Source organism: Notolepis coatsorum, assembly GCF_963971535.1.
Source record: "Notolepis coatsorum genome assembly, chromosome: 16".
NCBI lineage: Eukaryota > Metazoa > Chordata > Actinopteri > Aulopiformes > Paralepididae > Notolepis > Notolepis coatsorum.
The window spans coordinates 1,938,999-1,966,171 of NC_140180.1; the positions used below are offsets into that span (position 1 = coordinate 1,938,999).

At 46.9% G+C, this 27,173-nt stretch overlaps 2 protein-coding genes across 2 annotated transcripts in view; both read right to left on the reverse strand.

Moving 5' to 3' along the window:
* The window catches only part of LOC311242564 (caspase-3-like), a 32,696-nt gene extending 10,358 nt beyond the window's left edge, over positions 1–22,338 (reverse strand). The window contains exons 1-4 of the mRNA XM_084331534.1: positions 22,265–22,338; positions 13,725–13,815; positions 4,820–4,977; positions 4,500–4,628 (exon numbers count right to left, since the gene is read on the reverse strand). Of these exons, the coding sequence (XP_084187660.1) occupies positions 4,500–4,628; positions 4,820–4,977; positions 13,725–13,807 (370 nt within the window). The 5' untranslated portion in view covers positions 13,808–13,815; positions 22,265–22,338. The remainder of the gene's footprint in view (positions 1–4,499; positions 4,629–4,819; positions 4,978–13,724; positions 13,816–22,264) is intronic.
* A 4,431-nt stretch (positions 22,339–26,769) lies between these two features.
* The window catches only part of cenpu (centromere protein U), an 18,272-nt gene continuing 17,868 nt past the window's right edge, over positions 26,770–27,173 (reverse strand). The window contains exon 9 of the mRNA XM_084331615.1: positions 26,770–27,173. This exon is cut by the window's right edge and continues 401 nt beyond it. The gene's annotated coding sequence lies outside the window, so the exon portion shown is untranslated.

Sequence of the window (27,173 nt, forward strand, 5' to 3'; positions counted from 1 at the left end):
GTTGCCCATCAATTCATACGTATCTCTACTGCCTACATCTCTGACACTGTACTCGTACCTACTTTCATTATACCATTACAGCAAATCTATATTCTCTCAATATAACACTGTAATAATAATAATTCATGGACTTGATATCAATGGAACAGGCTGCTCTATCTCTTCAAGAGAGTGATCGGCCCGATGGCCTTCAAGGTCCCCTGAACTTTATTAGATCACTATCTGGGATATGTTTGTGTACTGAACCTTTGTAACACTCTGAACCCCCCCCCCCCCTCACCCCCTTGTTGTTATTATTATTATTATTATTATTATTATTATTATTATTATTATTATTATTATTATTATTATTATTATTATTATTATTATTATTTTTGTCTTAGTTTGTCTTGTCATGTATGATTTGTCTTGCTTGTGAAAAATAAAAACTTTAAATATGAAACATTTAAAATAATAAAAAATAAATAAATTATAGCGCCTTTCAGGAAACCCAAGGTCGCTTCACAGTCAAGAGGGCTAGGGAAAGGGGGCAATAGGGGAAAAGGGAAAAAATGGGGGGGATGAGGGGCAGGTAAAGGGTTAATGAAACCTAAAATCGAAACTAAACTAACTAGTGGGGAAAAGGTGCGTTTTGAGAGCTGTTCTGAACGTGTCCAGGTTGCGTGAATATTAAAGGCAACCAACTTGTGTTCGGCTTTTCTCTGATTGGCCGCGCCCCCCCGCCCCCACGCGCAGGCAAGCGCAGTCGTCCCACGTCCCAAATGAAATCCAAGGAGCGCAAGCGAGCGGCAGCGCGGGCAACCAACTTGTGTACCATGGGCTGCTGTTCCAACGCACTTGTGTTGGGCTGCTGTTTCACTCGTGTATAAACAAAGCCCATACAGTTATGAAATGCGCTGAACTAGAAAGCGTAACGTTATTATGTTTCGCGTTTTTAACAACCAACTACCAGATTCACTCGTGTATAAACAAAGCCCATACAGTTATGAAATGCGCTGAACTAGAAAGCGTAACGTTATTATGTTTCGCGTTCCATTGATTAACGCCATTACCTGCTGTGCTGTAGGAAGCAGAGGTACAGTAAGTTACAGTAGGTGTAGGTTACATGTTTAATCAAAGCCCATACAATTTTTTAGATGAATGATTGTGGATATAATATAGAAAACACATCATTATGATATTGTCAGAGGGAGAGGCATGACTTCGCGACAGCCATATTAGACACTCACTGTACATCAGTGTGGAACTGTAACGTTATATGTTATTTCGCCCGTGGAGGCTGCTGAGCCTGAAGCGCCAGCGGGGCGACGCGGTGGTTTATCCCCGGCTTTCGTGCGCCGCCGCCGGCTTGATACAGCTTCAGCAGCAGCAGCGGCGGTGCTCTGTTGTAGGAAGCCCTTCAATGACAGCGGCGCGCTCTCATATTTTGCGAATGCATAAACTATATCTTAAATTATGGCTATGTGTCTAATATGGCTGTCGCTTATCAATGACTTCGCGACAGCCATATTAGACACATCGCCATAATTTAAGATATAGTTTATGCATTCGCAAATATGAGAGCTCTGTCATTGAAGTGGGTGGTGGCAGCATTACTAACAGTAGCGATTTTTATTGTTTTGTCATGACCAAACATAATCCCAACATAGATAGGAGGTGTACTGTATGTCAAATGTCGGTCATGTGGTGGAAGAGTTTAGTACAGTCACACAACAGAACACCGCTGTAGTACAGTCACACAACAGAACACCGCTGGTTCGACCAGCGCTCCTGCCGCGTCTCTCTTGCCGCAAGGGCGTGTGCTAGTGGATTGATTGATTGGCCGTGTGGCCAATCAGAGAAACGCTGAACGAAAAGCTGAACACAAGTTGGTTGCCTTTAATATTCACGCGCGCAGGCAAGCGCAGTCGTCCCACGTCCCAAATGAAATCCAAGGAGCGCAAGCGAGCGGCAGCGCGGGCAACCAACTTGTGTACCATGGGCTGCTGTTCCAACGCACTTGTGTTGGGCTGCTGTTTCACTCGTGTATAAACAAAGCCCATACAGTTATGAAATGCGCTGAACTAGAAAGCGTAACGTTATTATGTTTCGCGTTTTTAACAACCAACTACCAGATTCACTCGTGTATAAACAAAGCCCATACAGTTATGAAATGCGCTGAACTAGAAAGCGTAACGTTATGTTTCGCGTTCCATTGATTAACGCCATTACCTGCTGTGCTGTAGGAAGCAGAGGTACAGTAAGTTACAGTAGGTGTAGGTTACATGTTTAATCAAAGCCCATACAATTTTTTAGATGAATGATTGTGGATATAATATAGAAAACACATCATTATGATATTGTCAGAGGGAGAGGCATGACTTCGCGACAGCCATATTAGACACTCACTGTAAATCAGTGTGGAACTGTAACGTTATATGTTATTTCGCCCGTGGAGGCTGCTGAGCCTGAAGCGCCAGCGGGGCGACGCGGTGGTTTATCCCCGGCTTTCGTGCGCCGCCGCCGGCTTGATACAGCTTCAGCAGCAGCAGCGGCGGTGCTCTGTTGTAGGAAGCCCTTCAATGACAGCGGCGCGCTCTCATATTTTGCGAATGCATAAACTATATCTTAAATTATGGCTATGTGTCTAATATGGCTGTCGCTTATCAATGACTTCGCGACAGCCATATTAGACACATCGCCATAATTTAAGATATAGTTTATGCATTCGCAAATATGAGAGCTCTGTCATTGAAGTGGGTGGTGGCAGCATTACTAACAGTAGCGATTTTTATTGTTTTGTCATGACCAAACATAATCCCAACATAGATAGGAGGTGTACTGTATGTCAAATGTCGGTCATGTGGTGGAAGAGTTTAGTACAGTCACACAACAGAACACCGCTGTAGTACAGTCACACAACAGAACACCGCTGGTTCGACCAGCGCTCCTGCCGCGTCTCTCTTGCCGCAAGGGCGTGTGCTAGTGGATTGATTGATTGGCCGTGTGGCCAATCAGAGAAACGCTGAACGAAAAGCTGAACACAAGTTGGTTGCCTTTAATATTCACGCGCGCAGGCAAGCGCAGTCGTCCCACGTCCCAAATGAAATCCAAGGAGCGCAAGCGAGCGGCAGCGCGGGCAACCAACTTGTGTACCATGGGCTGCTGTTCCAACGCACTTGTGTTGGGCTGCTGTTTCACTCGTGTATAAACAAAGCCCATACAGTTATGAAATGCGCTGAACTAGAAAGCGTAACGTTATTATGTTTCGCGTTTTTAACAACCAACTACCAGATTCACTCGTGTATAAACAAAGCCCATACAGTTATGAAATGCGCTGAACTAGAAAGCGTAACGTTATGTTTCGCGTTCCATTGATTAACGCCATTACCTGCTGTGCTGTAGGAAGCAGAGGTACAGTAAGTTACAGTAGGTGTAGGTTACATGTTTAATCAAAGCCCATACAATTTTTTAGATGAATGATTGTGGATATAATATAGAAAACACATCATTATGATATTGTCAGAGGGAGAGGCATGACTTCGCGACAGCCATATTAGACACTCACTGTAAATCAGTGTGGAACTGTAACGTTATATGTTATTTCGCCCGTGGAGGCTGCTGAGCCTGAAGCGCCAGCGGGGCGACGCGGTGGTTTATCCCCGGCTTTCGTGCGCCGCCGCCGGCTTGATACAGCTTCAGCAGCAGCAGCGGCGGTGCTCTGTTGTAGGAAGCCCTTCAATGACAGCGGCGCGCTCTCATATTTTGCGAATGCATAAACTATATCTTAAATTATGGCTATGTGTCTAATATGGCTGTCGCTTATCAATGACTTCGCGACAGCCATATTAGACACATCGCCATAATTTAAGATATAGTTTATGCATTCGCAAATATGAGAGCTCTGTCATTGAAGTGGGTGGTGGCAGCATTACTAACAGTAGCGATTTTTATTGTTTTGTCATGACCAAACATAATCCCAACATAGATAGGAGGTGTACTGTATGTCAAATGTCGGTCATGTGGTGGAAGAGTTTAGTACAGTCACACAACAGAACACCGCTGTAGTACAGTCACACAACAGAACACCGCTGGTTCGACCAGCGCTCCTGCCGCGTCTCTCTTGCCGCAAGGGCGTGTGCTAGTGGATTGATTGATTGGCCGTGTGGCCAATCAGAGAAACGCTGAACGAAAAGCTGAACACAAGTTGGTTGCCTTTAATATTCACGTGTCCAGCGTTGGGGCGTTGCAGATTTCAGGGAGGAGAGAGTTCCAGTAATAACGATGCACAATAACTCTGTATGCAACTATATCTGTATATATATATATATATCTCCATACCTACTCATATTATTTAACCCTTTCACTACCACACTACCAAATGGTTAACCCTTTTCACTGCGACAACACAGAAGGTTAACTACTAGACTAAAGTCGGCAGGAGGAGGAGCAGGAGCAGGAGGAGGAGGAGGAGGAGCTGAGAGGAGGAGGAGAAGGAGGAGGAGGAGGAGAGACCCTACGGTTGTACAGAGTCTGTTCCATCTGGCTGACCGTCTGGTCGTTGGTCACTCGGACTCTATAACCCAGAGTGGAGAAGACCTTCATGGCAGCAGCAGCGTCCGCGTCTGTTCCACTGCGATAGTTCATACCTGCAGACAGACAGACAGACAGACAGAGTTCATACCTACAGACAGACAGACAGAGTTCATACCTGCAGACAGACAGAGAGTTCATACCTACAGACAGACAGAGAGTTCATACCTACAGACAGACAGTAGTGTGTGTGTGTAGTGTGTGTGTGTGTGTGTGTGTAGTGTGTGTGTACTGTAATATGTGGTACCAGTGCTCCTGTGAAAGTTCTTGTTGTTGATGACGACGCAGGTTCCCAAGTTGGGATAGTCCATTTTGTATCTGTAGGGGTCAGAGGGCACCGCCTTCGAGCCTGGCCGAGGGTCCACCTCCTCATCAGCACTACTGTCCTGCTGGTCTGGCCTAGGCCTGCACACACACACACACACACACACACACACAATGTAAGATTGTTTGTATTTTTGGTAGCGGAGCTACCCATTTGTTATCATTTAGTGATTTAGCTGAACGCTTTTATCCAAAGAGACTTACAAATCGTGAACAACAAGTCAGCAGGAAGGAAGGGCACATCTCTGGCAGCTAAGGGTCAGTAAGATTGTTCGTCAAACAGTGTTGAACTTGAGTGCTACAGACTTGAGTGCATAGTAGTAGTCGGCCCATGTCACCCCACTTCTTTTTTTTATCTACTTTTTCTCCCATTTTCTATTTTTCTCCCATCCCAATTTCGTATCGTCCAATTCTACCCTCCCCTGTCACGAACGCTGTTAGGCCATGCCTCCCACTGGCCGGCTGCAATGTGGACGAAGCCATACATCACGTGTCCCCTCCGGTACTCGAGGAGGCAGCCGTCGCATCTTTTCACCTGCACAGCGCGATCTCTCAGCGGCGGGGGTCTGCGTTTGGAGGGCACGCCGCCCCCCGTCGCTTCCTGATTCTGCCGCGCAGGCGCACCAACCGACCTGTAGGAGTCGCTGTCCACAACGTCCGATCCCCACCCATCAGCTTCCCACCCCTAATACTGCCAATTGTATTAGTATGAACGACCAGCCAAGCTGATAGCAATGCGGAGAGCTGGGCTCGAACCCAGCGTCTCCTGCATTGGTGGCGAGCGCCTTTCCCACTACACCACCTAGCCGCCCATGTCACCCCACTTCTTAGGGACCTGCACTGGCTCCCCATTGCTGCACGAATCCGCTTCAAGGCCCTCGACCTGGCATACCGTGCGGCAAAGGGAGCCGCTCCCGCCTACCTCCGGTCAATGGTCTCTAACTACACACCCTCAAGACTCCTATGCTCTGCATCTTCTGGCCGCCTCAGACCCACTCCTATCCGAGCTCCGGGAGGGTCATCAAGGAGAAGTCGCCTATTCTCAGTCCTTGCCCCACAATGGTGGAATGAACTTCCCACCCCAGTTAGGACAGCCGAAACACGTCCAATCTTTCGCCGTCGACTAAAGACGCACTTCTTCAACCATTATCTGAAATAATAATTTAAAAAAATAAAAAACTCTAACCCTAACTAACCTTACTGTCATGCACTTGTCCTAATAAACTAACCTACACTGTAGCACTCAACACTTTGATGAACATTGTTACTCAGCTGATAGAGTTGTGCCCTTCCTGATGACTTGTCGTACAGAACTTGTAAGTCGCTTTGGATAAAAGCGTTTCAGCTAAATGACTAAATGTAAATAGTAGTATAGACATATTAGCATAGTAGGTAGAAGTATAAGTATAGTAGAAATAGTTGTATAGACATATTAGCATGATAGGTAGTGGTATAGGTATAGTAGCATAGTACGTCACACCCTGCTAAACACTTGTCTCTACACCTGTACCGTGTAGGGGTGGGCGATATGACAATATTAAATAAATATCGGGTACAATTCATTAACGATATAAGCGGCATAAGAAAATACTTGTAATAATGTTTCATGCAATTAAAAAGTAAATATATATAATGATGATGATGCACACACACCTTTAGTGTTTTGTTTACCAGTAGGATGTTATAACATTGCCGATAATAAAAATTATTATTATTTTCTCACAGTAGTGCGTGTGTATTTTTGGCTAAAGTGGATAGAAAACACAGTACTGTGCAAAAGTCTTAGGCACCCAAGAGTTTTTATATAAATTGTCTTAGATGTTAATAAATTTTTTTCTGTATTAGTGTGTCTGTAGACTACTCTTAGATTTTTAGAGGGTTAAATCAAGCATTTTTAAGTGCTTTAGAAAGTTGAGAGGAAATGTCAAAATATCGTGATGTATATTGTGACATAGCCAAAAAATATTGTGATATAATTTAGAGGCCATATCGCCCAGCCCTTGTACGTCACAGCCTGCTAAACACCTCCGTCTCTACACCTGTACGTCACAGCCTGCTAAACACCCGTCTCTACACCTGTACGTCACAGCCTGCTAAACACCTCCGTCTCTACACCTGTACGTCACAGCCTGCTAAACACCTGTCTCTACACCTGTACGTCACAGCCTGCTAAACACCTGTCTCTACGCCTGTACATCACAGCCTGCTAAACACCTGTCTCTACGCCTGTACATCACAGCCTGCTAAACACCTGTCTCTACGCCTGTACATCACAGCCTGCTAAACACCTCTGTCTCTACACCTGTACGTCACAGCCTGCTAAACACCTCCGTCCAATAGGGCACCATTTTTTAACAAACCGGGACATCCACAACCAAATTAGTTTGAAAGAAAATGTGGCTATTGGGGCGCCCCAGTGGCGAACCACATAGCGCGCTCAGCCGCGACACGGCCGACCCGGGTTCGACTTCCGAACCCGTCGTTATTTGCCGAATGTCTTCCCCCCACTCTGTCTCCCATTCCTCATCTGTCTCTCCCTACTGGACTGCCCAGTAGAAATAAAGCGATAAAAAGAAAATGTGGCTATACAGTCCGTCTGTCTCACACCCATACTTTAGATTAACAATAGTATTGGAACCTGAGAGACTAGTTTAGCTGTCAGCAGCTCCATTACCCTCTTTCATGCCTCACTCACACACACACACACACACACGTGTTAAATCACGTGTTAAAGCATTAGTGAAGTGTACATACCGGTAATCGAACCTGGCTTGGATACTGGATGTACTAGTTGATGGAGATGTGCCCAAGGCCTCTTTCTCTCTGGCTGTAAATGGCTGCTTTTTTATATAACAGCTTTTATCCAAAGCGTTTTACAATTTCTGTTCCTCACATTTTACCCGTTCACTCACACATTCACACACCGACGGTGGAGGCGACCATGCGAGGTGCCAACAACCTGCTCGTCGAGAGCAATTTATTAGGGGTTAAGTATCTTGCTCAAGGACACATCGACACGCTGCCCGGGGAGGAGCGGGAATCGAACCGGGAACCTCCGGATTGCCAGACGACTGCTCTACCTCCCGAGCCACTGTCGCCCCCAGAGGTTTACTAGTCTAGTGGTTGTTGTTGTAATGTTTTTTTTTTTTTAAACTTTGACCAGTCAGCTGGTTCTTTTAGTGTTTATCGCTTTTTTTTTCCTCTTTTTTTCTGGTCAAGCATGACCGACAGAAACAGGTTGAATGTGGGTATAGATCGGGGGAAAGACACTCTGAGAAAGTACGGCTAGTCCGGGAGTCGAACTCGCTACCCCAGATCCGTGACGCGCACGGTTGTCCCCGACGCCGAAATAGCGTTCGAGGTACGCGGTGAGCTACTGGAGCTCCCCTGTTGTTGTAATGTTTACTGCTCTAGTGGTTGTTGTTGTTGTAATGTTTACTACTCTAGTGGTTGTTGTTGTAATGTTTACTGCTCTAGTGGTTGTTTTGTACAGAGACACATTGCTGTTCTGTATCGTTAGTGGCTTAGCTTGGCATCGCTACTGCACTATCTCGCGTACGTGCACGCGTACTGAATAAACCACAAATGTACCTCTAATACCAGTATTAGTCTGACCACACCCCTCATCAGCTTACCTTCATAAGCAGGTGTGTGGTCACCTGCTCTCCTCCTTCTCGCTTTCACCACAAGGAAGAGGTGCCTCGGTAGATCCCCACACTTGACACCATGATGGAAGAAATTGGATTAGGAACAGCTTGGGAAACAAGGATACGTTGACATCATATCTTTATTTTCTCTCTCACTATTTTCGAGAAAATACGGCGATATTGTCTTCGTACTGGAGTGTCTAGAAGATGATGATCATTCTACAAACCCTCCACCGGTTTTCGTATTGGGAGCACGCCGCTGCATGCTTCTCAACTGCAGTTCCTTGCTGTGTTTGTTGGGGTGAAACCTGTCAGGCCACAGCTGAACTGTCGGACATGCCGCTGTTGTGAGGAGCGGTGCGTTCCAGGTTGGGTGAGTAGTGTTTGCTGGCGGGCTCCACTTGTCTGTTAGTGCTATGGGGGCTACTTGACAGTTTATGGAAACCGGCCCCAGGCTAGGGTCCTTTGTTTAGCCGTCTAGGCGACAGAAGGCCTTGGTCTGGCGACCATTATAGTTTTAACTAGTGGGCCGCGACCATTGACACTGGTGATCCCTGTGTGTTCTGGACGAGTGGATTCTCTCTGTCACCGTGTTAAGACCCCATCTTTCATATCCAAATGAGAGTATTCCTTCACGAGGGGATATGTGCATGTAATGTGCGATAGCGGCAGATTCATGTTCAAAGTCAGCTATACAGGCCAGTTGGTACTGTGCTGATTCCGCCGGACGTGTTAATGTCACCGTTGTGAAGCGGTGTTGACGTCTTGTTTTCTCTTTTCTCTTAAAAAGTGAGGAGGGTTCAGAACGGCGGCCTGTCTGGGTGAGTGTTATGTCATTGTTTACATGTTCATAGCTTACGGTTAGCCGGTCGGTGGCCTGGCGCGGGGTAGCTTGGCTTCTCGCGCGCCGCCGGGAGCTCGCTCCTGATCGCGTGCGTCGTAGATCGGCGTCTCGCGAGCGGAAGCAATAGCACCCGAACGGTTGGAGCAGCCGTTAGCTTGATGCTATTCTGTTGAACGTGCTTTGATTTTTAACATGTTTTACACTCTTGACCACGACGTCATCCTTGACAGGGGATGTTCGTCGACCCTGCCTGAGCCTAGACGGGGATTGCGTCAACAAAGAGGACTGTAGCGACTGGTGGAGCGGCGACGCTGCCCGGATCGAACAACACGGGACGGCTGTGTTCTACGGTGGCTTGTGACTGCACTTCGCTGATCTGCGTTCCGGGCAGGTACGGGGTTGGCCAGACCTCATAACACGTCTTCTGGTTTTACCTTGCTAAATGTATTGTGAATAACGGTGTTTTTTTCCCAAAACGTGTGTTGTTGCAATGCATTTGAGATACGTTGCGGGTTGTGTGTGAGCTGTTTTTGTCACTGGCAGTTAGCTTCTCCGTGCAGGTCGTGATGTATTGATCTGGTTGTTGTGTGAGAAACATCATGGTGTTTATGTGTACCGTGTACTCACTACTAAGGCAACTAACCTATGAAGCTATGCTTGGTGACGAGTGAGTAAAAGAATGTTCTTTCTCAGACTGTAATGACAATGAACAGTGAGTTCACACATTAACAGGTTTTCCTGTTTTAACTGGCCGTATTGAGGGTAAAATAGGAGGATTGTGTTTCCCCCCCCGGTTCCCTGGGGACTTTATCACCTCCTATCAGACATGTTGTGCATTAATTGTGTCTTTTGTGTGGTAGGGATACGATGTAACTCTCAGCTTGATTGCTGAGGTTGTGCTAAATCTGCTGGAGAAACTTATTTCCTAAAGGGAAATTGGTTTGGTTGCTGTCATGTGTGCTTAGCAAGGCCTGTGGTCGATACTAATCAAGAATGATGTATTCTCTCATTGTGAAAAAAACGGCGTTCCTCTGTTGAGTGTTTTTGCCATTTTTTGTAGGTGATGATGGGTTGTGTGTGTCATGTGACCTACAACTGGGTTGTACTGGCCACAGAAGCACATGTGTATGTTGGACCGGGGTTCTTAGAGCCCTCTCTATTCTGTGTTTTTCCTTAGTAAAAATCAGATAGCAGGTTAGCTCGTGCGCTGTGTGGAGCTGTGAAACGCTTCATAGAGCTGACTATGACTGTGTCATATTCTCTTTTTGTCGTTACGTCGTATCATGGGTGTGGGGTCGTAAAGGGGTGAACTGGTAACCTTTCCTCTCCCCATTGTTCTGTCGGTCAGGGGTACACCCCCTGTCCTTCAAGGTTCCCGTCACGTGGCGGTTCGGCACGTTACGGGGGGGGGGGGGGGGGGGGGGGGGGGGGGAGGGAGTTCCTGGTCCCACGGCCTGGTATATTGGGCGTGTGCACCGCAGGAATTCCCCCGCCATAGAGTACGTCACCGTGCGCGTCTCTGTTGGTAGGACTTCCGTGTGCTGTTCAGGTCCATGTGATGGATCTGTTTTCAGGGGGGGTGGTCAGGGCTCCTCCTCACCAAGCGCCTACTCAGGCCTTCTGTGAGTTCGGACTCCTTCTTCCATGTGAGGAAGCCTCCATCAGTACAGAGCCTTCCTCCTCAGATTGTCAAAGTGAGTGGACCCTCTAGAAGGGTCCTTTTCTATTGTATGTATATTCGATTCAATTCGTTTATTGAGTGTGTATGGGTTCGGTGCCTCTTCCCCGGAGGCCCTAAAACCAGTTTTTTACATGGCTCAAGGTGCAATATATTCTTTTCAATCTGTACAGCTCGCGTGGGAAGTCTCTCTGGGGATCCCCGTCTCTTTCCTATGGGAGGGTGGTGGGATGTAAAAATGTGAACATTTTTTACCCCGGCTGTGTAGACTGGGATACATACTGTTGATGCTTCCTTCTTTCTATTCCAGAAGTGTTGGAGTTAGGGAGTGTCACACCCCTCTTGTCGTTCCCCTGGGCGCCTTGGGGATTCAATGACAGGTCTAAATAGCCTGTTCATTGATGGGGGTGTGTCCCGACGCACGTATAGTGCTAGCTCGCTGTAAACAGGCGATTGACTGGCACGCCTTAGTTGCTTGTGGTTGAAACAGCGTTTTTATAAAGCAACTGAGATGGGGGTTTTTCCTCTTCCGGCGACCACATCCCATGACCTGGGTGGGTTGTCGACGGATTCTCGTTCATGTCTGGGGGATGATGACGGGATGGATCTGAACATATGTAGTGGGGTCTCACGCCCTTGGGGTGGGCCACCAGGCGCGGTTCGTCCCGACGTCTGGGTGGCGCCTTCTTTTCATGTTAAGATCAACACGCATATCTGCCCTTCTCCTGGAGTAGGCATGTCGGCGTGGTTAGGGCACGGGACTGGTTCTGGTCACGCTGGTCCAGATCAGTTGAACCCGTTGTCCGCCGGGGATGCAGATCTGCTGTTCTGGTACCCTGAGGGACTTGGGCTTTTTTCAGGGGGAAAAATGCCAGGTCGGTCTGGGTGTCACAGGGTTAAGCGCTATGGAGACCCTGGTTGGGTATGTTTTTACTCAGCACTGTCGTCATGGCTTACAGCCATGCCATTCTGTACGCGCTCGATCTCGTCGGATCTCGGCCGCTACACAGGTTGGTCCTGGTTAGTACTTGGTTGGGAGACCGCCGGGGAATACCAGGTACGGTGTGCTTAGGGGCTGGTTCTCCATTATTTTTCGCTCCTCTCTCACGCATGGCGAAGAGGGGCCTGTGGGGGTGGTTTTTTGACCTCCTCTGGTGACCCTGTGCTTCCCGTACCGCCAGGCCCGGTCCGAAGTGATGTTTGCGACCCGTAGGCCTGGGTTAACCCTTTTTGGAAACTGAAACACTTGTACTGCGGTATAGCCGGTGTATACCCGCAGGTGTGTTTTGGAGTTTTTTCTTGAGGGGTTATAGGAACAACCACCGCATTGGGTAACACCGAGGTGGTTGATTCCCTGGTGTGTTGGAGCAGTGTCAACTCCCGGGTTCACCGTTTGAGGGTGCCCCTGCACGTTCATGACGTCTGCCAATCGTGTCAGCCTTCTCTGCCTCGACCCCTCTGGGTGGGGGTTGTTAAATGGAGGCTTGGTCATGCAACACCGCCAGCTTACGCTCCTTCCGCCGGGGCGGCTGTGTTCAGCTGTCCCCTCTGGCGCCTGTCTCGTCCGCAGTCTCCAGGCTAGGGTTAACAGCCTGTTGCCTGGTTTTTCCCCGGTGCGCTGCCTGCTTCCGTTGGTTAACCTTTTTTGTGTGCTTACGGCCATGCTGACTGCCTATTCTGCAGGGTCAGTGTGCCAGGCGGTGTACTATTGGGGGGACGGGGCCCGCTCGGCTTACGGCCATACCGACCTGAACACGCCCGGTCTCGTCCGATCTCGGAAGCTGGGCAGGTTCTGGCCTGGTTGGTTCCGCCTGGGAATACCAGGTGCAGTAACTGAGGGGCCTTTGTCCGAATACGCTGGCGATGTGGGGGGCGGGGCACTACGTGCCCACCTGGTGGGGTCTTGATGCTGGCATCATGGACTTCTCCGGGCCCCCATTCCAGGGAGTCCAGTCCTTTTGGTGGGTCTGGGTCTTCCTTCGTGCTCCGCTGCTACGGCCTTGCCACGGGGTTGGGTTTGCCCTTGACCCCGTGATTCTGGGGGCAGTAACGAGGTTGTTCCTCCGTTCGTTCCCGGGTGGCATGCGGGTTGTGCGTGTGTGTAGTCGTGGGGTCAAGCCACGGTCTGCTCACCCTGTGCGTTGAGTTGCTTGAGTGCCTCTTCGCACGGTCGGGTCCGTCGCCCTCCCGTGACGTCCCTAATAGGGGGGCTACCCTCCATTAGGGGGGGTCGGGGGGGCTCGGCCCTCCCTGTTCTGATGGTTTTGGGGGGCTGTCAGCGGGGTGTATTTGTCAGCCAAGTGGCTCCGCTTGGCCTCCCTTGTGCAGTAGCGATGCCAAGCTAAGCCACTAACGATACAGAACGTTAGGTTATGACTATAACCAAGTTCTGTTAGTTAGGGGCGATGCTTGGCATCGGACGCCGCTGCAGCCCTTGTCCTCACCTTGTGGTGAAAGCTTGGGAAGGAGGAGAGCAGGTGACCACACACCTGCTTATGAAGGTAAGCTGATGAGGGGTGTGGTCAGACTAATACTGGTATTAGAGGTACATTTGTGGTTTATTCAGTACGCGTGCACGTACGCGAGATAGTGCAGTAGCGATGCCAAGCATCGCCCCTAACTAACAGAACTTGGTTATAGTCATAACCTAACGTTTTACCTCTTGAAGATTCCGAAGGCATCCACAGCGTCTCCATGACTCCCAACAGCCACGCCGTCTCCATGACTCCCAACATCAGACATGCCGCTTCCTACAGCAGAGCAACAAGGACACAAATCAATTACTATTAAAAGTAGAAATACTCTGATATAATATAATTCTGGTAAAAGTACAAAACCCCTGATATTTGAGTGGAAACAGCAAACAGAAATGCAGAAAGTACCATACTCTTCTCTCCATTCCAATATCTGCTTTGGGAAGAGCGTTTTAAGACTCTTTCTGTTGGTTAGTTTGGGTTTATTTACAATTTCTCTTTACCGCCATGTTTTGTGGTTATATATTTGTGTTGCTTGTAGCCACAGAGTGGACATGGACATCAACCCAGCTAGCAGTGAGTCTGCGTGGTGAATACTGAGGGCAGCCGAGCTACTTTCACGTTGTCAGGTGAAACATATGATGGTGCCTTCAAGTCATGTCAGAAATATCGGAAATATCACCTCAGTCAGCGCACATGAACAACCCAACAAAGTGGGAAAGTGAAACTTTTTTTATACAACAGAGGTAGGTCTGACCACTCATTGTGATTGGCCGAGAGCGTTCTAAACCGCGAGTATATTCATGATACACTCACGGTTAAAATCACCATGAATATACCACTGCGCTGGCTTTAGTTAAATCACCATGAATATACCACTGCGCTGGCTTTAGTTAAATCACCATGAATATACCACTGCGCTGGCTTTAGTTAAATCACCATGAATATACCACTGCGCTGGCTTTAGTTAAATCACCATGAATATACCACTGCGCTGGCTTTAGTTAAATCACCATGAATATACCACTGCGCTGGCTTTAGTTAAATCACCATGAATATACCACTGCGCTGGTTTTAGTTAAATCACCATGAATATACCACTGCGCTGGCTTTAGTTAAATCACCATGAATATACCACTGCGCTGGCTTTAGTTAAATCACCATGAATACACCACTGCGCTGGCTTTAGTTAAATCACCATGAATACACCACTGCACTGGCTTTAGTTAAATCACCATGAATATACCACTGCGCTGGCTTTAGTTAAATCACCATGAATACACCACTGCGCTGGCTTTAGTTAAATCACCATGAATCTACCACTGCGCTGGCTTTAGTTAAATCACCATGAATATACCACTGCGCTGGCTTTAGTTAAATCACCATGAATACACCACTGCGCTGGCTTTAGTTAAATCACCATGAATATACCACTGCGCTGGCTTTAGTTAAATCACCATGAATCTACCACTGCGCTGGCTTTAGTTAAATCACCATGAATATACCACTGCGCTGGCTTTAGTTAAATCACCATGAATATACCACTGCGCTGGCTTTAGTTAAATCACCATGAATACACCACTGCGCTGGCTTTAGTTAAATCACCATGAATATACCACTGCGCTGGCTTTAGTTAAATCACCATGAATACACCACTGCGCTGGCTTTAGTTAAATCACCATGAATATACCACTGCGCTGGCTTTAGTTAAATCACCATGAATATACCACTGCGCTGGCTTTAGTTAAATCACCATGAATCTACCACTGCGCTGGCTTTAGTTAAATCACCATGAATCTACCACTGCGCTGGCTTTAGTTAAATCACCATGAATATACCACTGCGCTGGCTTTAGTTAAATCACCATGAATATACCACCTGCACTGGCTTTAGTTAAATCACCATGAATATACCACTGCGCTGGCTTTAGTTAAATCACCATGAATATACCACTGTGCTGGCTTTAGTTAAATCACCATGAATATACCACTGCGCTGGCTTTAGTTAAATCACCATGAATATACCACTGCGCTGGCTTTAGTTAAATCACCATGAATATACCACTGCGCTGGCTTTAGTTAAATCACCATGAATATACCACTGCACTGGCTTTAGTTAAATCACCATGAATATACCACTGCGCTGGCTTTAGTTAAATCACCATGAATATACCACTGCGCTGGCTTTAGTTAAATCACCATGAATCTACCACTGCGTAGGGGTGGGAATCACCAGTTTCATCATGATACGATACGATATCGATTCTTTGGACAACGATACGATATTTGCCGATATCACAAAGTCTCTCACGATACAATACGATACGATTAGATTCAGGTGCCTGCGATCGATATGAGATGATATCATATGCCCATTTAACACAATCAGTAACATTTAGATCAACAAAAAAAAGGTAATGAAAATATCATTTGACATTTGTATTTTTGAGCTCTTCCAGACATTTAAAGGAAAATCAATCTATTGTTTTTAATACAAATAGACCTCCTGTTCACTGTAAAGTGCCACGTTTTTATATATTGAGCTTTAAACTTTAAGCTACATTTTTTGGAACTCAAAACTCACAACCTCCCTCTCCCAAACCGTTCCTACAACAATTTGTTGATGTTGCATGATCATGTATAGGCCTACATTTATTATGTATTATATTGTTTATGTTTAAATAACATTTAAACATCAAACTCCTCTGACCTCATCTGGTCTTTCCAAAGACGCGCGCACACACACACACAGAAAGGGAGAATGCTATGCTGTAACGTCTACACACACGGAGCTACTGCTGTTGTTCTTGGGCGGATATGAGACTCGCCACAGGATTTTCAAAATAAGAGTATCGATATGAATCGATCTTATTACATCGCATCGATCCGATTCGATTGTTGATAATTACATCGATGTATCGATCTGGATCGATGTATCGTCCCACCCCTACCACTGCCCTGGCTTTAGTTAAATCACCATGAATATACCACTGCGCTGGCTTTAGTTAAATCACCATGAATACACCACTGCGCTGGCTTTAGTTAAATCACCATGAATATACCACTGCGCTGGCTTTAGTTAAATCACCATGAATCTACCACTGCACTGGCTTTAGTTAAATCACCATGAATCTACCACTGCACTGGCTTTAGTTAAATCACCATGAATATACCACTGCGCTGGCTTTAGAATGTTGTAGAAAGTTTCAACTGCCATTCATCAAACGGAAACCGTCAACATGACCTACTCCGCGGAAAACGTTACGTTTGATTTAACGTACCCGTTAACTATAAATGAGTGGATAGATATAGGAGTCTAATGCAGGCGAAAGTCGGAAAAAGTCATCAGCACCTCGGACAGTTCCGGGAGTTGGCCCAGTTCAATGCCCAGGCCGTCCACTTGGTGGTGTTGAAGGATTAATTGCGGCTTTTCTCCAGCGCGACCAGCTCGTCTTTCGTTGGATTGGCAATTGGCACGTCTACTAACTAGGGCTGACCCCTATAAGTTGATTAGTCAACTAATCGGTCGAAAGGAGCCGTAGTCGACTGCCAACCTCTTAGTCGAATATATATAAAAAATAAAAAAAATTATCATGCTTTCCAAAAGAAAAGAGGCCTAGAAGCGTGGCTAACGCTAATGGCACGCATACCAGAGGCTAACTGCCTACGAAAACAGGCACAGAGGCACTGAAAGAGGATTTCACCCGTCTAATGAACACACTAGACTAGACAAATATCAAGATGTATCCATCAGTGGACCAATTGCATGCTTTTGCAGAGGACATGAAGCCTTCAGTCGACTCCTTCAGACATTAAGCACCCCCACAGCCCAAATGGAATGATACAACTTTTTTTTTGTCGACCAATAGTCGACTAACGACAAATTTTGGCCAATCATAGTCGACCATCCAAATCCTTAGTCGGGGACAGCCCTACTACTAACCAGTTGGTCATGGGACGGGGTTGCACGCCGTTCAACCAGGTCTGTGAGCACGTGCACACAGGGAACAAAATAAGTACCCGCCAACGGCGGGCAGATTTAAGGTTTGGCGAGTAACAATGAGAGGTCTGCCCGCCACCTGGCGTGTAACAAAATAGTTCATATCGATTATTTTGAAAATCCTGTGTCGGGTCTCATTTCCGCCCCAAGCGCAGCTCCAGTTATAATATCTATGGCTCCGGCAGCTAACAACGTTCGGTTCATATCGATACTCTTATTTTGAAAATCCCCACGGGCCGTGGCAACTCGGCGAGTCATATCCGCCCAGTCCGTGCTGTCTGCATTAAGCAGAGCAGGGCTACACAGCAGTGCGCCTATTTTGCAACACGAAATAAGTCTGTGGTGGTTTTTTCTCTCACAACGGGTCAAATGCATCTAACATGCTTTGCATCGTCGCCATTCCTTTATGCCCACATCGCCCGAAATTAACGTTACTGATCAGAGGCAGAGCCATAGAGAACAGCAGAAAGTGGGGACTGAGGAAAGGGAAATGGGGGGGGGGGGGGGCACTCTCCCTTTCTCTGTGTGTGTGCGTGCGTTTGGAAAGACGATGAAGTCAGGATTCAGGACAGGAGTATATTATAGTAAACTGAGGATGGACAGATAATGTTGATATTCAAATATAAAAAAGTTTCGAGAGGAGTGGAAGTTTGAAGACAGACTAGACTACAATATGATGCGGGGGTGGTGAGTTGAAACAGTGTGTGTGTGTGTGTCCCGACCGCGTTTTCCTTAATGCCAAGCAAGCAGTGCAAAAATGCTTCCGCATTCGTCACCGCACGCCAGTGCGGTAAAGCGCCCTTCTTTTCAGACAAATGCTACCGTGCGTGCACCGGCGGCGGCGTGCTCGCTCAGGTGCGTGCGTGCGCCGGCGTGCTCGCGCGAGGTGCCCGCGCATGCGCATGAGATCCCGCCTTGGTTCGACACGAGCGGAGCTCAATATATATAAGTCACCGCCCCTTATTCAGTATCTAGAATTAGCTCAATTGGCAAGGCCACATGGCTGTGGATCCTATGGCTCGTTTGCTGGCGAGTTCGAATCCCATCGAAAATATTTTTTAACGTGATTTTTTTTTAACGTGTATTCTTTCGCCGGTTAAGGTTAGGCATGGTTAAGGTTAAGGTTAAGGTTAGGCATTGTTTCGGAGTTGGTTAAGGTTAGAACGGTTAAGTTTAGGCGCTGTTAAGGAGCTGGTTAAGGTTAGAGTTTGTCAAAGAGAATGGCAATATAATTTCTATGGTTAAGGTTAGGCATGGTTAAGGTTAAGGTTAAGGTTAGGCATTGTTTCGGAGTTGGTTAAGGTTAGAACGGTTAAGTTTAGGCGCTGTTAAGGAGCTGGTTAAGGTTAGAGTTTGTCAAAGAGAATGGCAATAGACAGCCTATTTCCGCGCGACCTGGGCGCTGGGCGGCGGAAAATGAAAGGCGCATTACTGCACGCCACCACGGTAAATTTTTGCACTGCTTGCTTGGCATAAAGCTACACGCGTCCCGACCCCACTTCTATGTTTCAATAAATTATTTGCATTTAAAACTATTAACGCTGACTCATTCCTTCAGTCCACTAAAAAGTATGCTAATATTCCTTATGTTGTTTATGATATTAATTGAAAATAGCATATAAGAGTATTATATAGTAATAATAACACATGGCGGATATACTAAAAAGCTATTTATAATTTTTGGCTGGTAAAAAATCTGTCTGGCTGGTAGTTTTTTAAATCTACCAGTCAAATGGCTGGTAAGTCAAAAAGTTAATTTTGTTCCCTGCGTCCACACAAGAATGCACTGCACTCGACTCATGCGCCAACAGCTCAGGTCGTCAGGTGTTCAAATACGCCCTCAGATACGCTCACACACAACTTGTTAATTAAATGTGTTACATTCCATTCCTAGAGGCAATTAGGCATCGTCTTTATTCTGTGCGCACGCGAGGGAACATTTATGCGCATGCGCGCGCACGCAATGTCATTAAAACAGTGCAACCAGGTATGAAATCACCAACGCACCACTGCTAATAATGCTGTTTTTATGAATACCATTAGATGTAGGCCCGTCCTCTATCTATATCTATCCACTCGTTTATAGTTAACGCGTACGTTAAATTAGACTAATGTCATTTGTTGGCGTTGCCTAGCTAGCTTGTTGATAGCCTACTCCATTTAAAATTCCATAGCAACGAGACATCTTTAGGAACTATTTTTCTACGCCAAGTTCACTGAAATCAATATAAAAGACCCCAGAATTGTCTGTATTATTCATCCTATATTTTCCCCCGACGCAACCTGTTGTATAAAAGCAATAATACACTCGGAAGCCAGTGGTATGTGGTGAATATTTACGGCTGTGATGCCTACGCCACTGGAGCTTCACCCTCATGGCTGAGGGCGCGTGACAGTCGTGGCAATATGCACGACATACCACTGGCCTCAGAGTGTATTATTGCTTAAATATAACACCCGAAGTTGGGAGTGTGCTGATACACACTAATTGATATATTTTATACCTAGTTTAATCACCTCAAAACTCTTACTGTAAATAATATATTTTATACCTAGTTTTATTTTATATTACTACTACTACTTATTGTTTCTTATATGCATTTGTTTCTTAATTGTGCACTGTCGAGTCTGAGCTCAAAACACAAACATTTCATTTCACTGCAATGCCCCTGTATTGTTGTGCGTTTGACAAATAAAAGAACTTGAACTGTACATTGGATAAATGGATATTACTATTACAGTGCTGTACTTGTGCTGTGTATAATGGCAATACATTTTAATCTAATCGAATGCTATTCAGGTCATAGACCCAGGTCAGAAACAACATTGCATTAGTTATGTGTAAAATAGTTGCGTGTTTTATTAGATAAGAAGACTAGCAAAAAAAACATTATGGTTACCGGATCCACATTTCATAATTCAGCTCGAGTGTCAAAATGAAACCACAACCGAACTAACCTCTGTGGTGGAGATGAGGGAGGGGAAGGGGGAATGAAGGGAGGGGAATGAGGGAGGGGAAGGGGGAATGAAGGGAGGGGAATGAGGGAGGGGAAGGGGGAATGAAGGGAGGGGAATGAGGGAGGGGAAGGGGGAATGAAGGGAGGGGAATGAGGGAGGGGAAGGGGGAATGAAGGGGGGAATGAGGGAGGGGAAGGGGGAATGAAGGGGGGGGGGGGAATGAGGGAGGGGAAGGGGGAATGAAGGGAGGGGAATGAGGGAGGGGAAGGGGGAATGAAGGGAGGGGAATGAGGGAGGGGAAGGGGGAATGAAGGGAGGGGAATGAGGGAGGGGAAGGGGGAATGAAGGGAGGGGAATGAGGGAGGGGAAGGGGGAATGAAGGGAGGGGAAGGGGGAATGAAGGGGGGGAGGGTGGAATGAGGGAGGGGAAGGGGGAATGAAGGGGGGGAGGGGGGAATGAGGGAGGGGAATGAGGGAGGGGAAGGGGGAATGAAGGGGGGAGGGGGGAATGAGGGAGGGGAAGGGGGAATAGGGCAAGGGGGAATGAGGGAGGGGAAGGGGGAATAGGAGAAGGGGGAATGAGGGAGGGGAAGGGGGAATGAGGGAGGGGAAGGGGGAGGGGAATGAGGGAGGGGAAGGGGGAATGAAGGGGGGGAGGGGGGAATGAGGGAGGGGAAGGGGGAATAGGGGAAGGGGGAATGAGGGAGGGGAAGGGGGAATGAAGGAGGGGAATGAGGGAGGGGAAGGGGGAATGAAGGGGGGAATGAGGGAGGGGAAGGGGGAATGAAGGGAGGGGAATGAGGGAGGGGAATGAGGGAGGGGAAGGGGGAATGAAGGGGGGGGAAGGGGGAATGAGGGAGGGGAAGGGGGAATGAGGGAGGGGAAGGGGGAATGAGGGAGGGGAAGGGGGAATGAAGGGGGGGGAATGAAGGGGGGAAAGAGAAAAGATGGAAAATGTACAATGTTTACAACCGAAATGTTCAACCAATTCTCTTCCTGTAATAAAGAAAGTTAAAAAAATATATATATTAAACCACAACACACTGAGGGCGTGTTCACACCTCAGGACTTTCTGGTGGACCAAATTTGAAAATTATACATTGTTTGATTTTGGTCTGCGTTCACACTACCCTTTTTGGTGCGGATCTCATTTGTAAACAAAGGGCATACAGTCGCCCAGTCGTTCATCTATTGGACTATAGCACTCACAAACGTAAACAGTTGCCGACAGCGCAATAAAGAGAGAGTGAGAGAGAGATAGGGAGAGAGAGAGAGAGAGAGGGAGAGAGAGAGAGGGGGGGGGGGAGAGAGAGAGAGAGGGAGAGAGACTGTCCGCGCGCCTGTCATTCATTTGAGTTGGGTCGCGCGCAAGCTGTCAAAGTGGACCAAACAGGGTAGGTGTGAACGCGCCCTGAGTGCTTGTCTGCACTTGTACCGTCACTCAGCAAGAGGAATTCCAGGACGTTTATTGCGAATTATTGTCATTCTGATGACGAGTGACTTTATTGTAAGTCTGTGTTTATCAAAAACTGTAATTCTTCAAATTCCGATGACTGACTTTATTGTCGTTTGTGTTTGTCAGAGCTGAACACTCCCAATAATAACTTGAAACTCTTCGACGACCAGTCGTTGCCGACACGACGACACCCTGGAATCACCACAGTCCACAGATCATAACAAGACACGTTGTCCCAAATAATATGTACGTTATTATATCAACAATAATACACCCGTCAACACAATAACATTTAGCATGAAATAAAGTTACCGTTTTCAGTTGAGGTCTGCGGGCGATGAAGGATCAGAATCTGATCATCCAGCGAGGAGGAAGTGCAGAGTTCTTCGGAGTAACTTTCAGCCAATCAGGAGCCGCGCCGCGCGTGTGGGCGGGACAAGTGAGAGCACCTGGACGACAAGGAGCGGCTAATTGGTCCGTTCTCCGGCTGTCGGTATGCTGACGTCACTCAGGTATAGTGCCCAATACACACAATAGTTAAGGGGATGCAGACCAGAGAAAGACTTTCGTCTTGTTTACATCAGGGTCCCCCATTTTCAATTCATCATAACATATATGGGAGCATGTCTATTCGAATACCAACCGTTTTGTGCATTTTGCAAATCTGATTGACCACTGATGTTTCTGGTCATGTGACATGTGCGCCCAATCGCGTGAAGAGCTGTGTCTTTGCCCATTTCCGCATCGAACAGCCTGCAAACTACCTAACGCCTAGTTTATCACCGGTTAAGCTTAGGCGACTCTTTCGAAGTTGGTTAAGGTTAGAGTTTGGAATCAGGGCTGGCGTTCTATCGCCCTGCTCTAAGACAAACTCTAACCTTAACCAACTTCGAAAGAGTGCCTAAGCTTAACCGTCCAAAGAACTTGCCGTCACACGATTGGTGCACATGTCACATGACCAGAAACGTCAGTGGCCAATCAGATTCGCAAAACGCACAAAACGGTTGGTATTCGAATATAGGCTCCCCTGCGTCTTATGTTCCCAGATTGATTGATTGAACATTTTAGAACACCAGCCCTGATTCCAAACTCTAACCTTAACCAACTTCGAAAGAGGGCCTAAGCTTAACCAGTTCGAAACAAGGCGGACATTAATAATTAATAAAATAAAAATGTATAAAATGTTCAATCAATTAATCAATCAATCGGGGAACATTGGACCCGGGGAACATAGGGATGATCCCACATATATGACATACAGATAGACAGTACTGCTACATCTATACATTTGACATACCAGATCTACAAATACAGTACTGTTTGTGATACAAAAATAGTCTAAAAAAAGAATATATACATTTGAGGGGGAAGAAACTGTACATTGGAGGGGGTTGTGTTAGGACATTTACAGGGGCCAGTTTCGAATTGCAGTCTCCCGTAGGTGCTCTTCGAGAGTGGTTTTGAAAGTGGGTAGTGATTCACATTCCTTTACAGCTGTGGGTAGGGCGTTCCACATTGATGTGGCATAATTGCGAACCTCGACGACAAGGAGCGGCTAATTGGTCCGTTCCTGTCGGTATGCTGACAGCGCTCAGGTATATAGTGCCGGTAATTCCGGTTCATTTTATGGACTGGGGTTAGTCTGAGTCACTCACTAAAGTGATCCGGTTCACTTGAGTCACAGTCACCCCCCCCCCCCCCCCATGGTAAGAATCCACAAACGCTATGATACTAAGTGGTACAGTCCTAAAGTAGCCTATTTTTGTCTGTTGTCTAACAATTATAATAATAATTCAACTATAGTTTGTTGTCGTTTTGCTTACAATAAAATATGCATTATTTACTAGTCTATACCACTACTACTGACAATAATAATAATCATCACCATCATAGCATTTGCATAAAATATATCAGCCACATAACGAGTGTGTTTAACTACTTATTTATTGCAATATTTAACGTATTACTTAGATTCACTGACTGGAGTGAACGGAATTCATTCAACCTTTATTTATTCACAAAAGGTACAGAGGTTTCCCTAGTTTTCAGCGGCGATGACATTTCATAATACATAATTATCACCCGATTCCGTGTGGTTTGCGGTGAGTGAATGATGAATGAATGAATGAAAACTTTATTTAACAGATTGCAGAATGGGTACAATACAGTACGGCTCAATACACACAATAGTTAAGGGGATGCAGACCTGAGAAAGATGTTTGTCTTGTTTACATCAGGGTCCCCCATTTTCAATTCATAATCACATTTATGACATACACAACATACATGACAATTATGACATACAGGTATATAGTACTGTTACATTTGTAATATACGATATGCAAATATACAGTACTGTTACCCAGAGATCCTAACAGAAAAAAATATATATATATATGATGGGGGGGGGGGAGACTGTCCATTAGGAGGGTGTGGGGGGTTTGGACATTTACGGTGGCCAGTTTCGAATTGCAGCCTCCCGTAGGTGCTCTATGAGAGCGGTTTTGAATGTGGGTAGGGATTCACATGGCTGTGGGAAGGGCGTTCCACAATGTTGTGGCATAATTGCGAAACGTGTTTAGTCCCTTGTTTGTGCCGAATCTGGGTTGAACATGATTTGTGGAGCTCCCTCTGGTGTTGTGATCGTGGTATTCACTGACCTTTGGGAAGTATTTCGACATGTACATGGGTACCTGAGTGGTGTAGTGTATCTTGTAGACCAGGCCCATTGCAAGTTGCTGTACTCTGTCGAAGTTGCTGTACTCTGTCGTTTAGTCTAAGCCATCCTAGGTTGTCAAAGTGGGCAGGGGTGAGGTGGGTTCTAGGAGTCAGGTCAAGCAAGCGCAAGCGCTAGCGCTAACGCTAACTCGCCTTGTGTAGCAGCCAGCCAGCCAGTCAGTCAGACAGACAGACAGAGGACTCACAGGATCCGGGTTAATGGAGACTCGTGATTCCTGATTCAGTACAAAGATTCAGATCTTTAACCTGGCTGCGTCAGGAAGCGCCCAGCTCTACTCTAATAGACGAAAGGAAAAACGGCAGGTAATGTATTTTCCTGAGAAAGCAGTAGAATGAAGATACGTCATGTTTTTCCTAAACTCTGTTTCCTACTCAATTTATACCTACCTACTGCTTTCACTGTCTACACACAGCCCTACACTACTCATAGTAATCATAATAATCTTAACTACCCACCTCATACTATAGTCTACATTTACATTTAGTCATTTAGCTGAAACGCTTTTATCCAAAGCGACTTACAGGTTCTGTACGACAAGTCAGCAGGAAGGGCACAACTCTATCAACTGAGTAACAATGTTCATCAAACAGTGCTGAAACTTGGGTGCATAGTAGTAAATACAGTATAGTAGGAAGAGTGCATGATAGTATAAGACAGTAAGAAGGTTAGTTTTATTTATTTTTGTATTTCAGATATTGATTGAAGAAGTGTGTTTTTAGTCGACCGCGAAAGATTGGTCAGGTTTCGGCTGCTGTCCTAACTGTGGTGGGAAGTTTGTTCCACCATTGTGGAGCGAGGACCAAGAATAGGCGGTTTCTCCTTGATGACCCTCCCGGAGCTCGGATAGGAGGAGTGAGTCTGAGGCGGCCAGAAGAGCGGAGGGGTCTTGAGGGTGTGTAGTTAGAGACCATTGACCGGAGGTAGGCGGGAGCGGTTCCCTTTGCCGCACGGTATGCCAGGTCGAGGACCATGAAGCAGATTCGTGCAGCGATGGGGAGCCAGTGCAGGTCCCTGAGAAGTGGGGTGACATGGGCCGACTTTGGGGGGGTCGGGGACCAGACGGGCCGCTGCGTTCTGGATGAGTTGAAGAGGCTTGGTGGTGATGATGGTCGGTAGACCGGCAAGCAGTGCGTTACAGACATGACTGTTGATTGGACAAGGAGTTGAGTGGCTTATTTTGTCACGAAGGGGCGGATCATTCTGACATATATAAATTTAAGATATAATTATTATTATTATTATTACTCAGGAGGAATCTGCAGATTCTAGTCGTTACGGCGATGTGAGCGGAGAAGTTCAGCCAATCGTCAAGGACAACACCAATGAGGCCACGGCTACATTTTCCACTGTGATGGAAAGGTCGGTCAGCGGGGAGGGTTTGGCCGGCAGGTGAAGCAATTCTGTTTTGCTTAGGTTCAGTTTGAGGTGGTTGGTCGTCATCCAGGCGGAGATGTCGGACAGACAGGCCGAGATCCGCTCAGAGACGTGGATATCTGAGGGAGGGAGGCAAGGAGAGGAAGAGTTGAGTATCATCGGCATAGCAATGATACGAGAAGGTATGAGACGTGATGATGTTACCCAGAGATTTAGTGTAGAGGGAGAAGAGAAGGGGTCCAAGGGCCGAGCCCTGGGGGACACCCGTCCGAAGGGGGCGTGGCGCCGACAGGGTTCCTCTCCATGACACTTTGTAGGAGCGGTCGTCGAGGTAGGATGTCAGCCATGTCAGCGCAGACTGAGCCAGTCACTCCCATTCCCGCGAGGGACGCGAGGAGGATCGAAGGCTGCCGACGAATCAGGACAGAGGAGCGGCCCTTTGCACATGCTCCACAGAGTCCACACACACCTGGAGAGACCGTGCAGTGCAGGGAGAACCATGTTCTTCGATTTCTCAAGCGTCGTTAACACCATCCAGCCTCTACAACAAGCGGAGAAGCTCAGAGCAATGTGACACACACACACACTAAGGAAACAATCACAAAAAAAGCAACAACATTTTAATAATTCTTCGTAAACAAAACACAAGGATAATATACATAAAGAACTTTTTTTGTTTTATCAACTTTTTTCTCCTCCTCTTTCTGTGATTTTTCTCCCCATCCAAATTTACCTCTCGTGCCAATTCTCCCTCCCCTGTCCTGATCGTTGCTTGCATATGCCCCCCACTGGCCGGTTGTAGGGAGGATAGAAGCCTTGCATCACATGTCCCCTCCGATACATGTGGAGGCAGCCTGTCACATCTTTTCACCTGCCAGCGTGGACTCTCATTGGTGAGGTGTAACGTGTGGCAGGATCACACTACCCCCGCTATTTCCTGTCTCTGCTGTGCAGGCGCCCCAACCGACCTGTAGGAGTCGCTGTTCACAACGACCAGACTACCACCCTTCGACTTCCCTCCCGCTAACTCTGCCAATTGAGTTAGTATGACGGCCGGCCCAAGCCGGAGGCAACGCCGACAGCCGGATTCGAACCCGGTGTCTCTTG